Here is an 18652-nt window from a genome sequence, read left to right on the forward strand (position 1 = left end):
CCACATTTCAAACACACTTTTATAGGTATCTGTGAACACGCTTATTCAAAATTCCTTGGAGCTGGAATGATGAAATTTTATATATATACACTTAAAACCAAATCTGCAGATTTCTACTAAATTTGAACTGAAATCCATTCAGAGGAATTATGTTTGACTGTTCGAGTACAAGTGAACTCGTAAAGAATTAGGTAGATAAACTTAATTCACAGATTTAGTATTTAAAATGTAAATCTTTGTCCAATTTCGAAACAAATCTATCAAAGAGTTGAGCGTCTGTACTTTCGTATGCTTGGAAACGCAATGATTTAATCGAATGAAATTCAGAATGTGATCTTGTGGTATCAAATTTTGATTTCAGTCGAGTGGGGAAAACAGTCGTCCAAAATACACAATAGATACCGTCAAAATGTTATTTCCTCGCCAAAAATTTATAATTCGTGACTAATATTCGCCAATGCCATGCAAGGCATTCGCAGCCTTGCCTAGAATCAAAAATTTAATGCGTGGAGAGAAGAATAAGATACTTATTGGAGAGTATGCGAGAAAGTTCCGGGGAGACCGCTGTTTTTTATTCTGTTGCCACCCTTTCGAAATTTCCTTATTCATTAAACTGAACTACTGGTAGCGAATGTAATGTGCGGAAAAAAAATGTTTTTTCTCCATCATTTTCTTTTACTTGCGCCTTTTCTCTATTTAAAATTTTGGTGTCACCAAGTAAAAGAATCCGATTTTGAAGTTCCTACTTTTTTTTATCCATTTTATTATTCATTTAACTTGACTTGCATCATGTATGAAATCTATTTTTCGTACGTTTCGTGTTGTCTGAAAATTTTGTTCACGCCATTTAAATATTTTCTTCATTATCACTTAATCGATTCATTTACTCCATACGAATGTATCGCTTTTGAGAAAAGAAGTTATTTGAAATTCCACAATATAATAATTATTATGTAGAAAAACTATTACAAAATATCTACTATTTAGTTCACTAAATTTCGTTTTTATTTATTTCGCTAAATTTCTTTGATTATGAAGGTTAACCATTTAACCGGGTAGTTAACTTGTATTCAATTTGTTTTTCGTTGAAATATTTCTTCATACCCAGTTAACAGGTTAATATGCATAGTATGTAAAAAGATGAACTTAAAGAAAAATCAGTGATTTTTTTTTTCTTTTTAATCTATAGAAATATTACTATAAAAGGGATTTTCCATATGAGAAATTTATCTTTTCTTAAGGATGGAAGTGATTTCTTTTCTTTTTTTCTTCCAGGTGCCCGATCGTCGTAGGCAATGCCATTCATAGCGGACGACAACCTGTGGTGTCAAGATGCATCAGGGAAGACAGTAGATCTCTCATGGCTTGTAAGTGTTCTTTCTGCACTTTCTACGAGAATTCGTGGAGTCTCTCTTTTATTTCGATGCATCTCGTGTACGATAAGATGAAAGAAGCGAGTGTTTTTTTTCGTTGTGTTTCGAAGAAGAAAAACATTTTCCAACTAAAATTGTATTCAGATTGATAATCTTGGTTTTGAAGATCAAATTTTATTTATCAAAATTGTTTTATCCCTCAAGAATTGTCATCACATGCAGACCGGCAAAAAGTCAACTGAATTATGATGGTAAAACTATATTCTGCATTTCATATGTAATGAATAGACAGACAGACATATGTAATGAATAGATAGGATTTTATCCAAAATTTCACAGAAATTTACAGTTTTGTTTATAATTCATATCAAGTTTTATCCAACTAGCTTGTACAGTTTTTGAGCTTTCTTGTTCGCACAGAGATTTAGGCAGCTCTAAAATGTGAAGATTTAACAAAATCTCGAGGTTGAATTTTTTTTTTAACCTACAACTACGGGCATAATCCGTAGTACGATAATCAGGCCAAACGTAAATATCATGGGCATAGACCGTAGCACGATGATCGGCCGGAACTACAAATAAATGTTATTGATTTATGTTATATTTTAGAGATTGATAATAATTCTTTTGAATATCTATCACAATTATTACATCAGGTTGTAATTACCTATAGATTAAACCAGTTTTGTCTTATGCACCGAATTTACATCCCATAAGTTGTGCGCAAACAACTTAGGATCGATTTGCCGAACCATGGATTGGCTCGAAGGCAGCGCGATCTTGTTTACGTTTTCGGCTCAAAATTTTGGAACGTATATCGTAGGTTAAGGGGTTAACGATTATAGTGCTTTCTGAATAATTACTTGGAATATGAAAAAAAAAATTAAAATAATCTTATTCATTATTTCCAATAATGCTGCATGGAAGATATTTCGGAAAATCATGAAATATTCTTCATGATCGATTTTAAAAATATTCGATCAAGATCAATCATTCAAGTACATGAAAACGACTTCCATAATTACAAGAGAATTGTGGTATTAACGAAAGAATTGAATTTAAGCAATAAAGTGAAAAAACTAAATTCTAAATGATTAAAGCATCTTCTGTTTCAGCTTGAAACCAAATAATTCCTGAAGTTCAATGACTCTTTTCGTATAAAGAACAGTTTTTTATAATCCAAAAAATGATGAGGTTCAATCGAAATATTTTAGAATTTTGAAAAGTTATTTCAAATCATTCTTCCAGTTTCTTTGAAACTGAATCTAACATAAAATGCTAATTAATTTCGGTTTCCTTTTTTATAATTTTGAAGCGTTTATAATTTCAAACTTAGATGCAATTATATCTATAAATATTTTGTCCAGTTGTTATGGGTAAATACAAAATGCAAGCGACCTTGAGTTGGATTCAGTGATGAACATACGTAACCTATAAGGCATTCAATTATCTTTCATGCAATGCAAAACAGTTCGGAAACATGCTTTATTACTGGACGCATTTTTAAATTTAAAAAAGTAAGGAAGGAAAAAAAAGAAAAAAAACGCTGATATCCGAACCAAAAAATTAAGGGGAAAAAAATCCGCTACAGGAAAACCCTTTTTCCCACTTTTCTATTTTTCAACTCCAAGGCGTAATAATGAAAAATCCTGTTTTAATGAGTCTGCTTGAGATAGAAGTGTTCTTAACACTAAAACGAGAAGTTTATCTATGAAAAGCAAGGAAGTATAAAGTCTGCTCTCCGAATTTATGTATTATAGATTTTCATTTCAGTTGAGCTGATGTGTTAATAAGTCCCTCTAATTTCAGACCTGATTAAAAAAAAAAAAATAGAAGAAAAATTTTGGCATTACCTTTTCAAGAAAAATCCAGAAACGTGGAAAACATTTTTTTTTTTTAACTAGCCGCCTTTTACGACCAGCTGATTCGGAGGAATTGACTATGTTTGAAAATTGGTGAAATTGGTGCTGGCATGGTTTTATTTTGTTATATTATAATAGATAAGCTTTCATATAAAATAAGAATTTTTTTATTTTGCTATTCATTCATACTATTTTTAGTCTCAAAGCTTAATAGACATAATTAGGTGTTTTATGTCACTTTGTCAGTAAAATTGAAAATAAGGCGTTTGGATTTTCCTAAAAGAATAATACAATTCAAATTTTTATGAAAATAATAGGAATTTTAAATGATTTGAAGAATTTTCTCTTTTTTTGTGATTTTTAATGAAAAATAATCTTACATTTAAGTATATTAACAAAAAAATTTATTCTTTATTTTTTCTGCTTATTAGTCTTTAATATATTTTAAAATTCATTATTATGATTGTTATTTTATCATGTAATCATTTTTTTAAAATTTTGCTTTTCTTATTGAATTCAAACTAAAGCAAAATGAGGCGTATAATTGATAATGCATTCTAAATCTTAGATGAATAATGCATTCTAGATTCTTCTTCTATTTTTAATATTTAAAGAAATTAATTCTCCGTCAATTGATTCGACCACCTGGTAGGGAATTTGAGAAAAATTGCTTTCAAGTTATTGGCTAAACTACTAAAAAGAAATTAGCATATTTTCCTCCACTGTGAATGGACCTCATGAATAATCACATAATTAGGATAAAAAAATTCATAAATCAACATATAAATAAAATTCTGCACTTAAAAACTGTTCGAATTGAGTTTATTCGTAGGTTACTCAAAAAAATTAATTTTTTTTTTATTTCGATTATTTTTTTCTTTTTAGTTCTATTATTTATATTTCTTTATAGTTTATATTTCATATTTATAAATATTACAGAATTTATTTTGTATCGATATTTTATATTTTAAATTGATTTTTTATTAATTATGTGTATGTGTGCGTGTGTGTCAAACATATTTTAGAAGTTGCGTGGCCGAATAGAAGAAACTTTTGAAATTTTTACTTCCATTTATTTCATCCCGGGAGGCATAATTTATACAAAGAAAAAAAACTATCATAAAAGATGCGGCAGTCTACATCGCGACAAAAGAGCAAAAGTGGATGACATTTTTCCCTTCAGTGATTTTAATATGAGATTTTGATGGGGATTTCTTTGCCACGTGCCAACTTAGGAGAAGGAATCTTAGGTATCTTTGAAAGAATGCTGTAAGCATCAAAGATTTGTATGCCTTCATTTGGTGCATGAGAAAATATTGAAGTCAACAATTTTACACAGCGCGTGTACAATTAATTAAATAAATAAAGTGGAATTGGATCAGGAAATAAGAGACAATTTTAGAATTAGAGAACAGAGAAGAATTAGAGAGAATTTTAGAATTAGAGAACAGAGAAGAATTAGAAAGAATTTTAGAATAAGAGACAATTTTAGAATTAGAAGTTAACATGAGCCAAATTGAGATAAAAATTAGGAAATTAATTATGATTTAAGTTATATTAAGAGATATCATTGCATATATCTACATATTACATATAATATATATTTTTACTATTGAGTATGAATTAAAATGTCTTGTCGTGAATACAAACAGGAAATAAGTGAAGTTAAATAAAAACGTCTAATGTTGTCTCTTTTTAATTCAATTTATTAAACATAAATTTAGAAATTCCACAATTACATTCGTCTTGTTTCGGGAGGCATCATTTAAATAAGTTCACGAACACATTATTCTCTAATTATTTTACATCTACAAAATCAGAAAAGGAAAAGCACCTGCCACTAATGCTTTGAAAATAGAAGGAAAAAATATAAAGTTACGGCTAAGATAATTGTGACTAAGTGTTGTTTCCTGTTTTATCGTCTTGAAAACAGGAAATAAGCGCATTTATTTTTCTGTACTCTCCCCAAACAAGACTACCGCCTGAAGCAAAATTGCACTCTCCTTGCCAATGAATTCAGTAGCGAGGGTAAGTGACACTCACCCTAGTAATCATCAGTGACAGCAACGGGCACATTGTATATTATTTTTAGTTTCTCGTACCCAAACGAAAGTACTACAATCATAAAAAAAAATTGACCTCTACATTTTGACACGTTTTAGACTTTTCTTAAAAACACAAAAAAATGGATAAAACTTTGGTCTAAATAATAAAATGGTAACCGATAACTTTTATGAATGGTAACCGAGAAGACCATTCATATGCTAGTGACTAATAGTATAAATCGAATTTTCTGTGCCGTTTTATGACCAAACGTTTAGAAAGAAAAACGGTCGAAATTCATTCTCAACTACTAATATTTCGAGTTCTCTATAGATTGACTCGCTCTTGTAAACGTGACTTGGGGTCTCTCTCTCTGTTCAGGGAATACAGAAAACCGAAAAGAAAGTGTATGGCAAAGTCGAAGGATTTTAAATATGCTGTCTCAGATTCCCCATTCACTATGCCTTCGTCTGAACTTCAGAGATGAATTTTCATAAGTGTCTTCGAAGCGATATTCTCGAGTATTGTGGCAACCCCTGGGTTGCCGAAGGGAGTCGTCTGCCTAGCAGTTGACCTTGGAAACCAGTCACTCAGCTGTCTGTTGCCGCGATTTCCGGATTTCCTCTGCCTGTGTTTTTAGTTACGTCGCGTCTCATTTCCAGCAACCTTGGATCATCTCAAGAAATGAGGAGTCATTTGTTTCGTATTTATAGATAACAATTTTACAATTTAAATCTAAAGTTCCTTTATAAAAGCTGTTTTAATGCAAAGAATAAATTTGTTTCACTGTTATAGATCTATGTTTTAGAACTTTTGTTCCTCATACGAAAATATTTGGATGAATGTCGGAAAAAGCAGCCAGCTAGAAGGATAAAAATTTGTATCAAAACAAGGGAAAAAATATATCTCTTGTTCGGTGAATGTAGGAGAGGTTCGATATTCCTTTGTTAAATACAAATCCTTTCAAACGAGTTTTCTCAGTTTTAATATCTTCGGAAATAAATTTAAAAAATGGAGCATTTTCAACAAATAGAAAGGGAACTTTGCTAACAATTGAATGAATAAAGAAAGAGAATTTATCTTCTCTTCTTGTCAAAAAATGTATTTCTGAGTCCAAAATGATGTCTATCCTCAAAAACTAATCAAGTTAGACGTAGTATGTGGTCTGACACCATTATTCTAAATTTCTGTAAAACTTTGAACACTCCATAATACTTCCAAAGGATGTCTGTTTCTCTATCCTTAAGCTATGGGCATGATAATAATAAATAGCTTTTTTAAAAATTGCTTGTATCAATGATTAGTTATTTCTTTTATATTGACGTCCCGTTTTAAAGCAACATTGGGTTTATTTTGGGACGGACCTCGCAATTTTGAACCGAGTTCAGATGACGGGGCCGACGACTGACCTGGCGCTCCTCTCTCCAAGCATCCACACCGCGCCGGCGGGGGGGGGGGGGGGCGTTTGGCCCCGACAGATTTAGCTTGCGCTACACCCGCTTACATGATGGTTCTTGGGTGGAATCGGCACTCGAGCCTGAAACCCTCTGGTTCCGAAACCGAGACCTTACCACCACTCCACTGCGCCCCCTCTTTATTAATGAAATGAAAAGGAAAAATAATTTTTTAATTAAAAAATCTGAAGGTACAAAAAGTGTAGGGTGAAGATAGATAAGTTTTAAGTAAATTGAAATCGTAATCATGTTTCAATCGTACTGAATTTTAATATAATGAATGTAGGAATTTGTTATTGTCGTTTGTTATGATATTTATTGTAACTTTATAACCTTCTCCTATTTTTTTTTTTCATTCCACACTTTTCAATTTTTGTTTCGACCTCTAGATGTTTAGTAAAGAAATTATTCTTCTATTGTAGTGCTTTGATAAAAGTGGTATCCTTTTAAAAGTTTATAATTTTCTAGTTTTTATAATTTTCATTTTGGCGTGAAGCATCTAAGCCTTAATCGAAATTCGGACACCGACGTTGCAATGTCATACACAAATCACTATACTAAATCGATCACTCTAAAATGCCATAAAAAATTTCATAGTGAAGGAAATTATTAATTTTCTAGATTTCTAATAATAAGTATTCTAATTTGTGCATAACCTATAAAATCAATATTCTATTAGAATAGAAAATATTTTAAGTCGCATTAGTATTCTTCTTATTTTACGGATAAACATTTTAATTCCTATTCTGAATTTAAATTATTTTTGATATAAAATATTCTAAGGAGATGTTGTTTAATCACATTTATAATATGCAATGGACGCCACTTGATATGATCACAGTTAATGTTATCATTCGCTTTATATTATCAAACACCTCAGGTCTCGAATCGAAGTACTCATATATGCATAAAAAATTCATTTTATATAATCAAAATCTGTTATCAATTTTAAAGTAGATAATTTACCAATCCATCATTAATGAGTGGCACATCTTATCTCAGAGTCATTTCTCCCAATGAATGGAGTTCAGTGATTAAAACACTGGCTTGAAATTAGTTGAAAATGAATTAAGGCAAAATAAATAGAGAGAACTGATTTGACAAAATTCTTAATCGGTACGAAATTGGTCAATCTTTGTAAAATTTTGATAAAACGTGAGATTTTTCTGAGTAAAACTAAACAATGAATCTTGATAGTTCCGATTTGAACGAATGTGTTGTAGAAACCCTACAACAAATGTGCGAATAGCTTATAAGTGAACAGTTAAGGAATAAATGTCTATAAGCAACAATTAATAATTTTAATTGGTATTTTTGATTAATTATATTGTTATTTTTAATTTTAATTGGTATTGGGTTTCCAATTTTGCACGCGCTTTTATTTTCCATAACAATACAGTATGCCCACTAAAGTCCCTTGCCATCCTCTTAACTTAGGAACAGCTGTTACTATATTCATAAAAATGGTGTCTAGGTATAATAAAATAGTCATGCGCTATTGAATGAAACCGCCTACAGGGCCACCTGGTGGGAAAATGCGGAGTTAGCATTCCTATCTCGAAAGCAGAACGAGATAAGGGGGGGGGGAATGATTAACAAAGATGTAGAGCATTAGAGATTTAATACGAAATAACACCTTGTGGGCATTAATGCGAGCAAAAGAACGGTTAAGACGCTCATTTGTTTTTTCGTGATTTCCTATTTGTGACATCGCAAAGCTTGAACACGACACCGCAGTATGGCACAGTGGTATCGCCTGTGATTCCCAATCAAAAGGACTGTGGTTGGAAACCTGGAGGGTTGCACCCTGTACTGATTGTCTTTATAAACAGATAGACAATGTGTAGGATAGTGTCTTATCAACCCGACGCAACGAACGTGGTGTTCAAATTTTGTGCAATCTGCAAATACGTAAGAAACGTCACGCCCGTTCACCTGAGACAGCCATAAAAGAAACATCTTGAGATTGTAGTAGGCTGATGCCCATGGTCATGGAACGATTTTCTAAAGATGAGTATTGTGAGAAGGTTTTACTACTCGATCAGCAGCAAAGTTGTACCGGCAATGTTTCCCTAAAGACCTTTCCTTTTCATCAGACCATCCTAACTGCTGTAAAACGTTTAAGCAGACTGCGTGACTAGTTCAGCTCGATTTGACAGACCAGTTAAGGTAGGGCGGCAAGTTTAACCGTACGAGGTATTAACATACACCCTCGCATATCCGAAATGCAGCGCAAAAGAGATCAGTGAACGCTGTGGAACTCTTAAAACTTTAGGTTTGGAAAATCCTAAATGAATTAGGCGCTCATCCATGCCGACCAACACCTCAACAGGTTTCACTGGGCGGGGATACCGAAAAATGCTATGCTTGGTGTAACTTCGTCATGAATTAGATACAGACCCAGCCAACATCCTTGGCAAATATAGTGTAGACGGATGTGGAATTCTTTTCACGGTATGGCATATACATTAGGCAAAGCACCCATTACTGGGCGCTGAAAAATCCTAGATGTTTTACCAACGTTCGATATCAAATGTGGTTTGCTATTAATGTTTGGTGTGCAATTTGCAGTAACAAGCTGATCGACCCAGTATTTTACTATAGCATGTTAACGGATGCGCGATATTTACAACTGCTATCGAACGTAATACTCGATTTTGTGGAGAACCAGCCATTTTAAATCTTAGAAATTTATGATTTCAATATAACAGCCCGCCCACTCACAAGACATTTCCAGTGAAACAGTACCTCGTCAAAGAATTCGGGAACAAAATAACTGGATTTGGTGCTTTCGAAGATTGGCCTGAACGTTCACCTGAAATGACTCCACTGGATTTTTTTTCTGTGGGGGATACCTGAAACAGCAGATATAAGCGACCCCTCCGCAAACATTGCAGGATCTCAAACGACGCATTACGTGCCAACGTGTCAACAAATATACATTGCAACTGATGGTGAGAATTTTGAACATCTCAAATAAAGATTTATTGTTATAACTAGTTTTTTTTTTCCTTCCTTAGATTGTTTTGTCACTTCACAGTGTAAGAAACTACCAAAAAATAAATGCGCATTTGAACTATTATAATCTTTGCATTAATGTCCGTAAGGTGTCTTTTCGTACTAAATCGATGCTCTACATCTTTGCAAATCACTTTTTCTTCCTATTTCTTCCTGCTTTCGAGATAGGAATGCTATATCCGCAGTTTCCCAAAAGATGGCGCCCTAGGCGGTTCCATTCTGTGGCACATGGCTACTTTATTACACCGAGACAAAACTTGTATGAATAAAACAGCAGCCGTTTCGAAGCTAAGAGAGTGGCAAGGGACTTTAGTAGACACACTGTATATTCATTTAATATTTTCAAAACGATTTAATTCATTTTCATTCCATAGCAATGTGAATTTCATAAAAGAATTTCATAGTAATGAATTATAAATTAAAACTGAAGCATGGAATATAATTCATTCTTTTGAAACCCACAAAAGCGCATTTGAAATAATTTTGTTTAAAAAAAACGCTTTTTTATTATTGTGAAGACACTTTTCGTGTGCTATAAAATAGAATTCCTTTTAATTATTTTCCTCTGCTTAGTTTTTATTTTATAACTCACAATTATAAATTCTATAGAATCTAAAAATCTTTTTTTTTTATTTCACTACTAGATGGTGCCTTTACTGAATCCATATTTAACTGAATTAATCGGCTTATGGATAGTTAAATTCTGAAATTAAAATAATGTATTGTCATCGAGAGCACACAAGTGTTAAAATTCTAGGATATAAAGAATAGATACAAAAATGAAACACATCAAATTAAATAAGAGTTTGATAACTGAATCGTGTTTTAAAGCCTAATAAAACTGAATATGAAACTTCTCCTTAATCATTATTTTTTACTTTGAACTGTTCAATTTTTATATTAAAGTCATATTTCACAGCAGCATCGGAATTTCAATATTCCAAATGGATTCGAAAGGTCAATTTGAACCCTTCTTTAAATAAATGATGAAACATTTACTTTAACAAAGGGAAGAAATTCTGAAAAAAAAATTGTTCTCTCATTCGAACTAATGAAGTATGCATTTATTGTTAAGATAAATCTTAATAAGTCATTTCTGGCAGTATCAAATGAACTAAAATGCTTCATCTCAATCCATAAAGATGAATTTTCTTAGCTGAAGATTCATTGGAAAGATTTCTCTCCTTTGACATTTTATGCAAAAGGAAGCTACTTTGAATATCTAGAGTTTTGCAGAATAGTTTGAAAGGCAAAATTTCATTCTGCATAGAAAATGATCAATATTGCTTCTAATGAATCAATTGAAATTTTCAAAATTATTACTTCTTAAAATTAGATTTCACTTTTTTCGGCATCATTGAAAGATTAATTTATTAAAAATTATATATCTTTTTTCCAAATAAATCATTTAAATGCTTTTGCAAAGATTGTTATTTAACCAAAAATCATCTTTAAGCAGCAGGCTGTAGAAATGAATTGAGAAAAATGGTGATTTTATTTCATGTTTGTAAAAAAAAAGAATTTTGCACCCTCTTTCTAATGTGCTGAAATTATATACGCTGGTAAGGATGATAATATATTACTTTAATATCAATTATCAGCTATTAGATTAATTTAATCAAATTTTGATTCCATATGAATCTGGTAGTGAAAAGTTCATTTTCTTATTCTTTAATATTTACAATAATTAAAATCCAGAATGTTCTACTGTTTAGTAAGCTAATAAATGTTTAATTTATTTTTATATATTATTCTGCAGTATTTTTTTTACAAAATATTCAGATTCCTTTTTCTGTAGAATTCAAAGATCATTTGTAGTAATCTACCTTCGAATTTAGCTTCCAATTGCTTCAGAACTGGGATTTCATTCAATGTTTTGTTGTTGTTTATAATGGCGCTGAGAAGTCAGCGATTTTAAGCCAAGGGAGCGTCTCTTGTTTTAGTAGCGCCAACTAGGGCCAAGAGTACGTCTTAGCTACTCACGCATCACATTCGCTTGCACAACCCCTTTTTACAGGGGGGCACACTCACACATCTCACAGATAGAACAGATGAAGAACAACCATGCTCTAATCGGGACTCGAACCCAGGACGCCCAGGTTACGTGAAAGACGCGCTACTTCTATGCCAGGACGCCGACTTCAATATTTTTAAACTAGTGGCATAAATAAAGCAAGGAAGATTTGTCATTTTATAAGTTACTATTTTGACCTTATGTTTGGCTCCAAATGGTTTTATAATTTGCAGTTCTTGTTTGGTGAGATGAGTTTTGAAGTATCTATATCTGCAGCAACTGTGTTTTATTTTATATTGAAACACAATGCAATGAATGAGGGCAGAGTATGGTGAAAAGTTCTTTCTTCAGTATGTTCAGAATATATGTGTTATTGCCAAAAAATTCATAATTTTAATGGAAAGACAGCGTTGCGTTCGCAATCCCCCACTTGCAAGCAGTAAGAACCTGACTTTCATCTTTAAATGCCTAAATGGCAAGTTTTGTCGATTTTAACTTTTCAACTCTTTTTGTATATATTAACTGTATTTAAGTACACATAGAACTTTCATAAATATGGATTTTATTCTGTGAATGGTTTTTCTAGTGCTATTAATGATAGCTTCTCACATCATTATGGATAATCTGCAAAAGATAGTCCTGGTAAGATTTTGACACTTGTGATGCCGAAATATATATTTTGAAGACACCTAAAAATAGCCTCCCTACCCCAGGAATAAATAATTAAGATTCATAGTAGGTTCTGAATGAATGAGGTTGATTTTGAGATGGATAAATGAATAGAAAAAAACAAGAGAATCAAAGTTTTTATGTCAATCTGTGAACACAATTCGATTTTAAAAAGTTCAATTGCAATAACGATATTAAAGGCTAAAGTGATACACATAGACCAATATAGCATTCAGCTGAGAATCAAAATCGACTGCAACATAAATTCTCTATAACTCAGAATAAAAAATTGAATTAAATAAATTAAATTTCTGTATTGGAAGTAATAATGGCCTCATGAAAGAGATAGAACAAAAGTGAGTAACGGTAAATGAATCAATGAATCATAGAAAAACTTTCAAGTTCTCTTTTTAAGTCACTAAGTGCAGGTCGCTAAAAAGCAACCAAAAATTATCCACATATTGATTGTGTTCTCCTAATTCGATCCCTAGACGAAGAAAATTATGACTACTTGCAAAACAAGGAACTTATCACGAATATTATTAAAACAGGTAATAAAGTGGCAGAAGAATATCGAAGTGTCTGAAATTACCACTGCAGGCAAAGAGGAAATGAATTCATTTAAAACGATATTTTTGAATGAAGAAAAAACATCGAACTGATTTGAAATCTTAATGTTTGAAAAACGGAAATTGTTTGATACAATATTGAAATCAACGATGAGAAAGGAATAACAATAATCTTCATTGTTAAAAATATTTTTCTTTCGAACAAAGATGATAATGAAAATTTCATAAAAGTCAGTTTACTAAGAAGAAAAAAAGCGTAGGTTTCTGAATATTGAAATTGAAGATTATCATAGGATATCCACAGGAAAAATATACGCGAGGAAGGTTTCATTGTATTCGAGCAAGGGATAGTTAACGTTGGATTATGGCACCACCACAGCGCCCTTGACAAATTGCACAAATCGCTCCGACTATGGCAGGCAATTTAAACACCATCCAAATCAATGGGAATCACATTTTGGCAGCGATCTTCGAGGTCGCGAAACTCAATTTTTAGCTGTAATGGAAAGCTATCTTATTCACTCTAAAAGCAAATTTTACTTGAAAAATAGACGTCTGGAAATAAAAAAGAGCAGTTTTATATATTTTAAGTAGCAATTTTCTTTTAAATATAAGATAATCCATATGGTAATATTATTTCAACCTTGTCTTGTCTGAGACACCATATGTCTATCAAGATTTTAAGCGAATAAAAATTCCTCTAATGGATGATTTGGGGAGCTATAACAGAGAAGTTATCTACGATGTTTTTGTTATCAAGGACTGCGTTTAGATGGTCCAGTGATGTGATTGAATTATAATCAACTCAGCATTTAAAAATGAATCTTCCTGAGCCACAAATATTTTTTATTCATTGTAATTCAAAATAAAATGCGGCTTTAAAAAATTTTTGTCGAATTTTTAAAACACATATCCAAAATCTCGAAAAAAATAAAACAAGAAATATCAATAAATTATATCAATAAAATTTTTAAGGATTTTATTAATATTGTTTCATGCTATACTTTTAAATGCTTAAACACTTAACAATATTAGCAGGGAAATTCAAGTATTGAATGAATGAATGACCTTGGTATATAAAAGAACAAAATAGGGAAATTTTAAAAGAAATATAACCGCTTTAGGGGTGATCCCACTTCTTATCCGGATGCTATTAAGGCCACGGGACTAGCTGACAGTAACGAGAGGACAGTTTTTATTTTTAATTATTATTAGTTACTGAGATGAAAGCCTGGAAAAAAACACTGTAAATGAAAATTTAAAAGAAATTTTCGGTTTCTTTTCAAAACTCCTTTCAGTAAATTAAAATCTTCTTTGAAAATGTAATAAACCCCAATAATAACTCTAACAGTAATATTCATCACATTATGAACAAATTCTTCACAGGTGACTCCTCCAATAATAAATTTTCCTGTATCCCAACCATTGAATACAGGATAACTAAATCTTCTAAATTCTTAAAGAATTAGAAATAGTTTTCTGGAATTTGAATGAAGGCAAGAGCGATGTATTGTAGATATATATTTGATTTTGACTGGAAATTTTGCTTTTAACATATATTTAAAATTATTTTCCCTCGTACTTAAGAAACGCCTGAGTCGCCTAAAAAAACTGGATCCATCCAACAGCTCGATCTGTTTATTACCAATCATTAGAAACTGCTAGGAATAGTATTTAGAAATATGTTTTTAGATTGATCAAAGGAAAATAATATCATATTTCATGACCGGCTTCAGAAAAGAGAGGAGCTATTCAAAACCTTATTAATATCATTAAACGACAGAAATCTGCGGAGCTCTCGGCAAAAAAGTATCTTTCGATAATATGGACTCGCTGTTCTTTATTAACTGTATGAGGAGCGAAATGTACCTCTATTTTATATAAATTTTATCTTTTATTACCTCAAAGATAGAATCGTCTGTTTTAAAGACTAACTGAAAGGGTTGTCCGCAGGGATCTGCAACAATTTGGAACTCTTATATTAATAATATTTTAAAATTAGAAATAACCTCAAGGCCTTTGCAGATACTGGGTAAAACAAGGAGAAAATCGAAACAAATTCGATAATAAGAAAGTTAACTTATTAAAGATAAATAAGTTAACTTTCCATTGAGAAATGTTAAGCAATCAGCTTTAGATTCCTACGGTACTAAAGAGATCTTTTATATTGAAACAATCCAAAAAGTAAACTCTATCGTATATTTGAGGGTTATTATTGATGGCAAATCAATATTTTAAATTTGCACAATGCAATAATTATTTTAACAAGAAATTTCAACCAAATTATTGAATTTAATTGATAGAATATTGGTATCACTTCATTATAGAAAAAAAAATCTTTATTTATGTTGCCAGAAATTAGGGTGGCTAACTGAATAGTACCCAAACGAACCATCTAACTCTATTCTAAGTATACTTTTAATATAATTCATAAAAGGTTATAGAACCACTTCCACTAACGTCCTGACCGGCATTCCACTTCGTGGCTCATACTTTTTACCTCAAGTTCCATGCACTCTAGTATCACTCAAAATTTATTCAATATGAATACGTTTTTCTCCTCAGCAAAAATTGAATTTATTCCACTATAGTTGGGACTCATTTCGAAGTATATACGGAAAACAGAATTAGTTAAAGCTTCTTGTTTAAATTGCCTGCGCATATCACAGTCTGCACATATCGCAGCTGCTGCCAACTGTGAAAGTATTAAAATTAATATATTTGCAGATAGTTAATCGAGCCTTACCCCATTCGAGGCGGATTGCAAACAAAGAATTTCTGAACCAAAAAGCCGGTTAGCACAGGGATTGCAATTCAATAATTTCAGCTTCTGGGGATGGCCACCAAAAAATGCGCCATCTCAAATGGGTTAACCATAGAATTCATGACTTTTTATTTTTTTACTTAAAAAAATATTTTTTTTGAATAAATGCGTATAATTTAGGAAAATTATTAAATTATTTTTATAAAATTTAAAAAATTAAATTTATGAAGTGAGCAATATCCCAATGATGCAAATCATATCATAGCAATTCAACAATAAAATTAAAAGTCCCCTTTTACCAATATAATTTTTATAATGCAAAAAATATTTTGATAGTATTTTTAATGGTAGAGCTATTCATACATGAGAAATCTCGATATTGTTCCAAGTTTCCACCTTAAATCTAATTTTAGTACCACATATAGATCTTTTCTGTTGTTGTATATAATGGCACTTGCCATGGACAAGCCCGCTGAAGAAGTTAGCCATTTTAAGCCTAGGAGGCGTCTCTTGTTTTAGTAACGCCAACTAGGGGCAAGAGTACGTCTAAGCTACTCACGCATCGCATTCGCTTGCACAACCCCTTTTTACAGGGGGGCACATTCACATCTCTCACAAATAGAACAGATGAAGAACAACCACGCCGGAATCGGGACTTGAACCCAGGACGCCCAGGTCACGGAGAAAACGCACTACCCCTACGTCAGAACACCGGCAAATCTGGTCTACAAATGTTTATCAAAAGACATTTAAAAAAGGATTTCCAAACATTCATTGTTGCCTTTTGGAATAGTCATGTGAAGCTTATAAATGGCAATAAAAACGTGTACCTAAATGCAAAGAAGGTTAAACTCCAGATCAGAATTTGTTATCACAATTAAACAAAATATTTATTATTCAAGGCGGTTAGTTGGCTTGACTGGGGTGAAAGCACATGTTGGCAACCCAGATAGCGAGTTGATTACTTCATCAATAGAGGAACTCCATTTTGTCATCTTCTTAAAATTAATTAATTTATACTGAACGAAAGGGATGGAATAAACATGATTCTCAATCATTAAAGTCAGGTCATATACGGACAAAAAAAATTTAGTTTCTAATGAAATTTTATTATATTTTCTTAGCTAGCCTTCAATTCTTCAGCATTCCCCTCTCATTTGCAAAGTTTTCGTCTTGTAAGTAGCTCCGTTACTACGCACTCGGCAAGAACGTTCATTAAAATACCCGCTGACTTCCATTAAAATTTTCTGTGTAAAAAAATCTTTTAAGAAGTATAATAGCGGAAAATGACGGATGCCTTTTTAATCAGCAACAATATATATGTGATATTAAAAACTGATTACACTGATAAACATAATTGAGATTTATAAGTGAGAGATTAAAAGAGTTTTCATTTCATTCATTGTCTTCTAGGACAATGGGCCAAACGATGATGTGCTGCAAGAACTCAGTCAGAATGATCTTCACGGTTTGGTTCCAGAGACGGAAGAAGAAGAGATTCTACGGCACATTTCCGACCCCTCCTTCGAACTGGAAAGCATCTTCGCTGTCATCTCCAGCGGTGAAACAAACACCAAAACAGAACAGGAAGAAGAAAATGATACCGTTATCCTCTCCGTACAACAATTCCAACAGCAACTGGAAGAAGAGTTTAGCCAACAACAGCACTCTTTTCATATGCCGGACTCCTCGTGTCTCTTTCAGAATGGCGTCAGTAACATAGCCGTCTCCAATCCCTTGTTGCACCAGAGACTCACTTCCTCCGGTAGCCAAGCCTCCAGCCTCTTAAATTCTAATTCCGGACCTTCGACTTCCATCCAACCGTCATCATCCACAATGCCATCTTCCAGTACAGAACTAACAAAAGATGGTCGAGGTAAGTACTGACTCCATCTAATGAACTGGATTCTTCCATAAAACTGCCAATAGTCTGTTTTGTTGGATATATTATATTCATCAGAATCGATTAATAGTTCATTGTAGAGTCAGTTTAGGAAATAGGCAGCTTCCTAGATTTTGCTTCCGCAACTTTAGAATGGAATTTTTTTTAATATATATATACTATATATTTTCAGAATAATTTAATTTTGTGGTTTCACTTTATTTACAATTGACGTATATATTAGTTTATTAAAATTAAGATTATTTAAACTTCAGGACATTATAAAAAATTTTTTCGCGTTGAATATTCATTTGCAGTGATAACTTCATAACTTGCTGATTCACAAGTCAAGTGTGAAAGCACGCATCACTTTTAGCAAAATTTATGCTAGAGTATTTCGATTGCGTTTATAAATTTTGTTGTTTTTTCACCATTGTGCTTAAAAATACTATTAAATTTTAATTTTCTGTTTTTATATACTTGAGATACTAAAATGAACCCTCTTACAATTGAATGGTTTTTCCTCGTAATGTTTATTACTTATAAAAAGATTTAATTTAAAGTATGGGAGGGAATGAAACCCGGGCAGAGCCTCCATATAAGTCAATGATTTAATGAATCTGATTTAATGTTTGTGATCAACAAAGCTTAAAAACGATTAGCTTCGCTTCGGTATGAGATGTGAGATACATATTTTTCAGCATTTTAAAAAAAGCTTTTTGGCTGATGCTTTCACTTATTTTAGTTTCAATGAATATATTGAAAATACTGTGAAATTTTGAACCAATAATGAGTCCAGCTGATTATAAAAAATAAATTAAAAGCATACAGATCGAAACCTTAGAAGTAATTTGAACAAGAAATAATTTTTAAATTGATCAACAGGAATAAGGAGTTTTGCTGAAGAGAGTGAATAATTTTATTGCTTGAAAACATATGATATAAAAAGTGTATTTCGATCAGTCTCAATCATGAAAATTTAATATAATTTTCATGGCGGCTTT

At 32.0% G+C, this 18652-nt stretch overlaps 1 protein-coding gene across 3 annotated transcripts in view; it reads left to right on the forward strand.

Moving 5' to 3' along the window:
- The window catches only part of LOC129958987 (ecdysone-induced protein 74EF-like), a 285199-nt gene that overhangs the window by 111927 nt on the left and 154620 nt on the right, over nucleotides 1-18652 (forward strand). For all 3 annotated transcript variants that reach the window (XM_056071752.1, XM_056071754.1, XM_056071753.1), the window contains 2 exons: nucleotides 1276-1367; nucleotides 17180-17642. In XM_056071752.1, coding sequence (XP_055927727.1) covers nucleotides 1296-1367; nucleotides 17180-17642 — 535 coding nt within the window. In that variant the 5' untranslated portion in view covers nucleotides 1276-1295. The remainder of the gene's footprint in view (nucleotides 1-1275; nucleotides 1368-17179; nucleotides 17643-18652) is intronic.

The sequence above is a fragment of the Argiope bruennichi genome, chromosome X1 (assembly GCF_947563725.1).
Source record: "Argiope bruennichi chromosome X1, qqArgBrue1.1, whole genome shotgun sequence".
NCBI classification, from domain to species: Eukaryota; Metazoa; Arthropoda; class Arachnida; order Araneae; family Araneidae; genus Argiope; species Argiope bruennichi.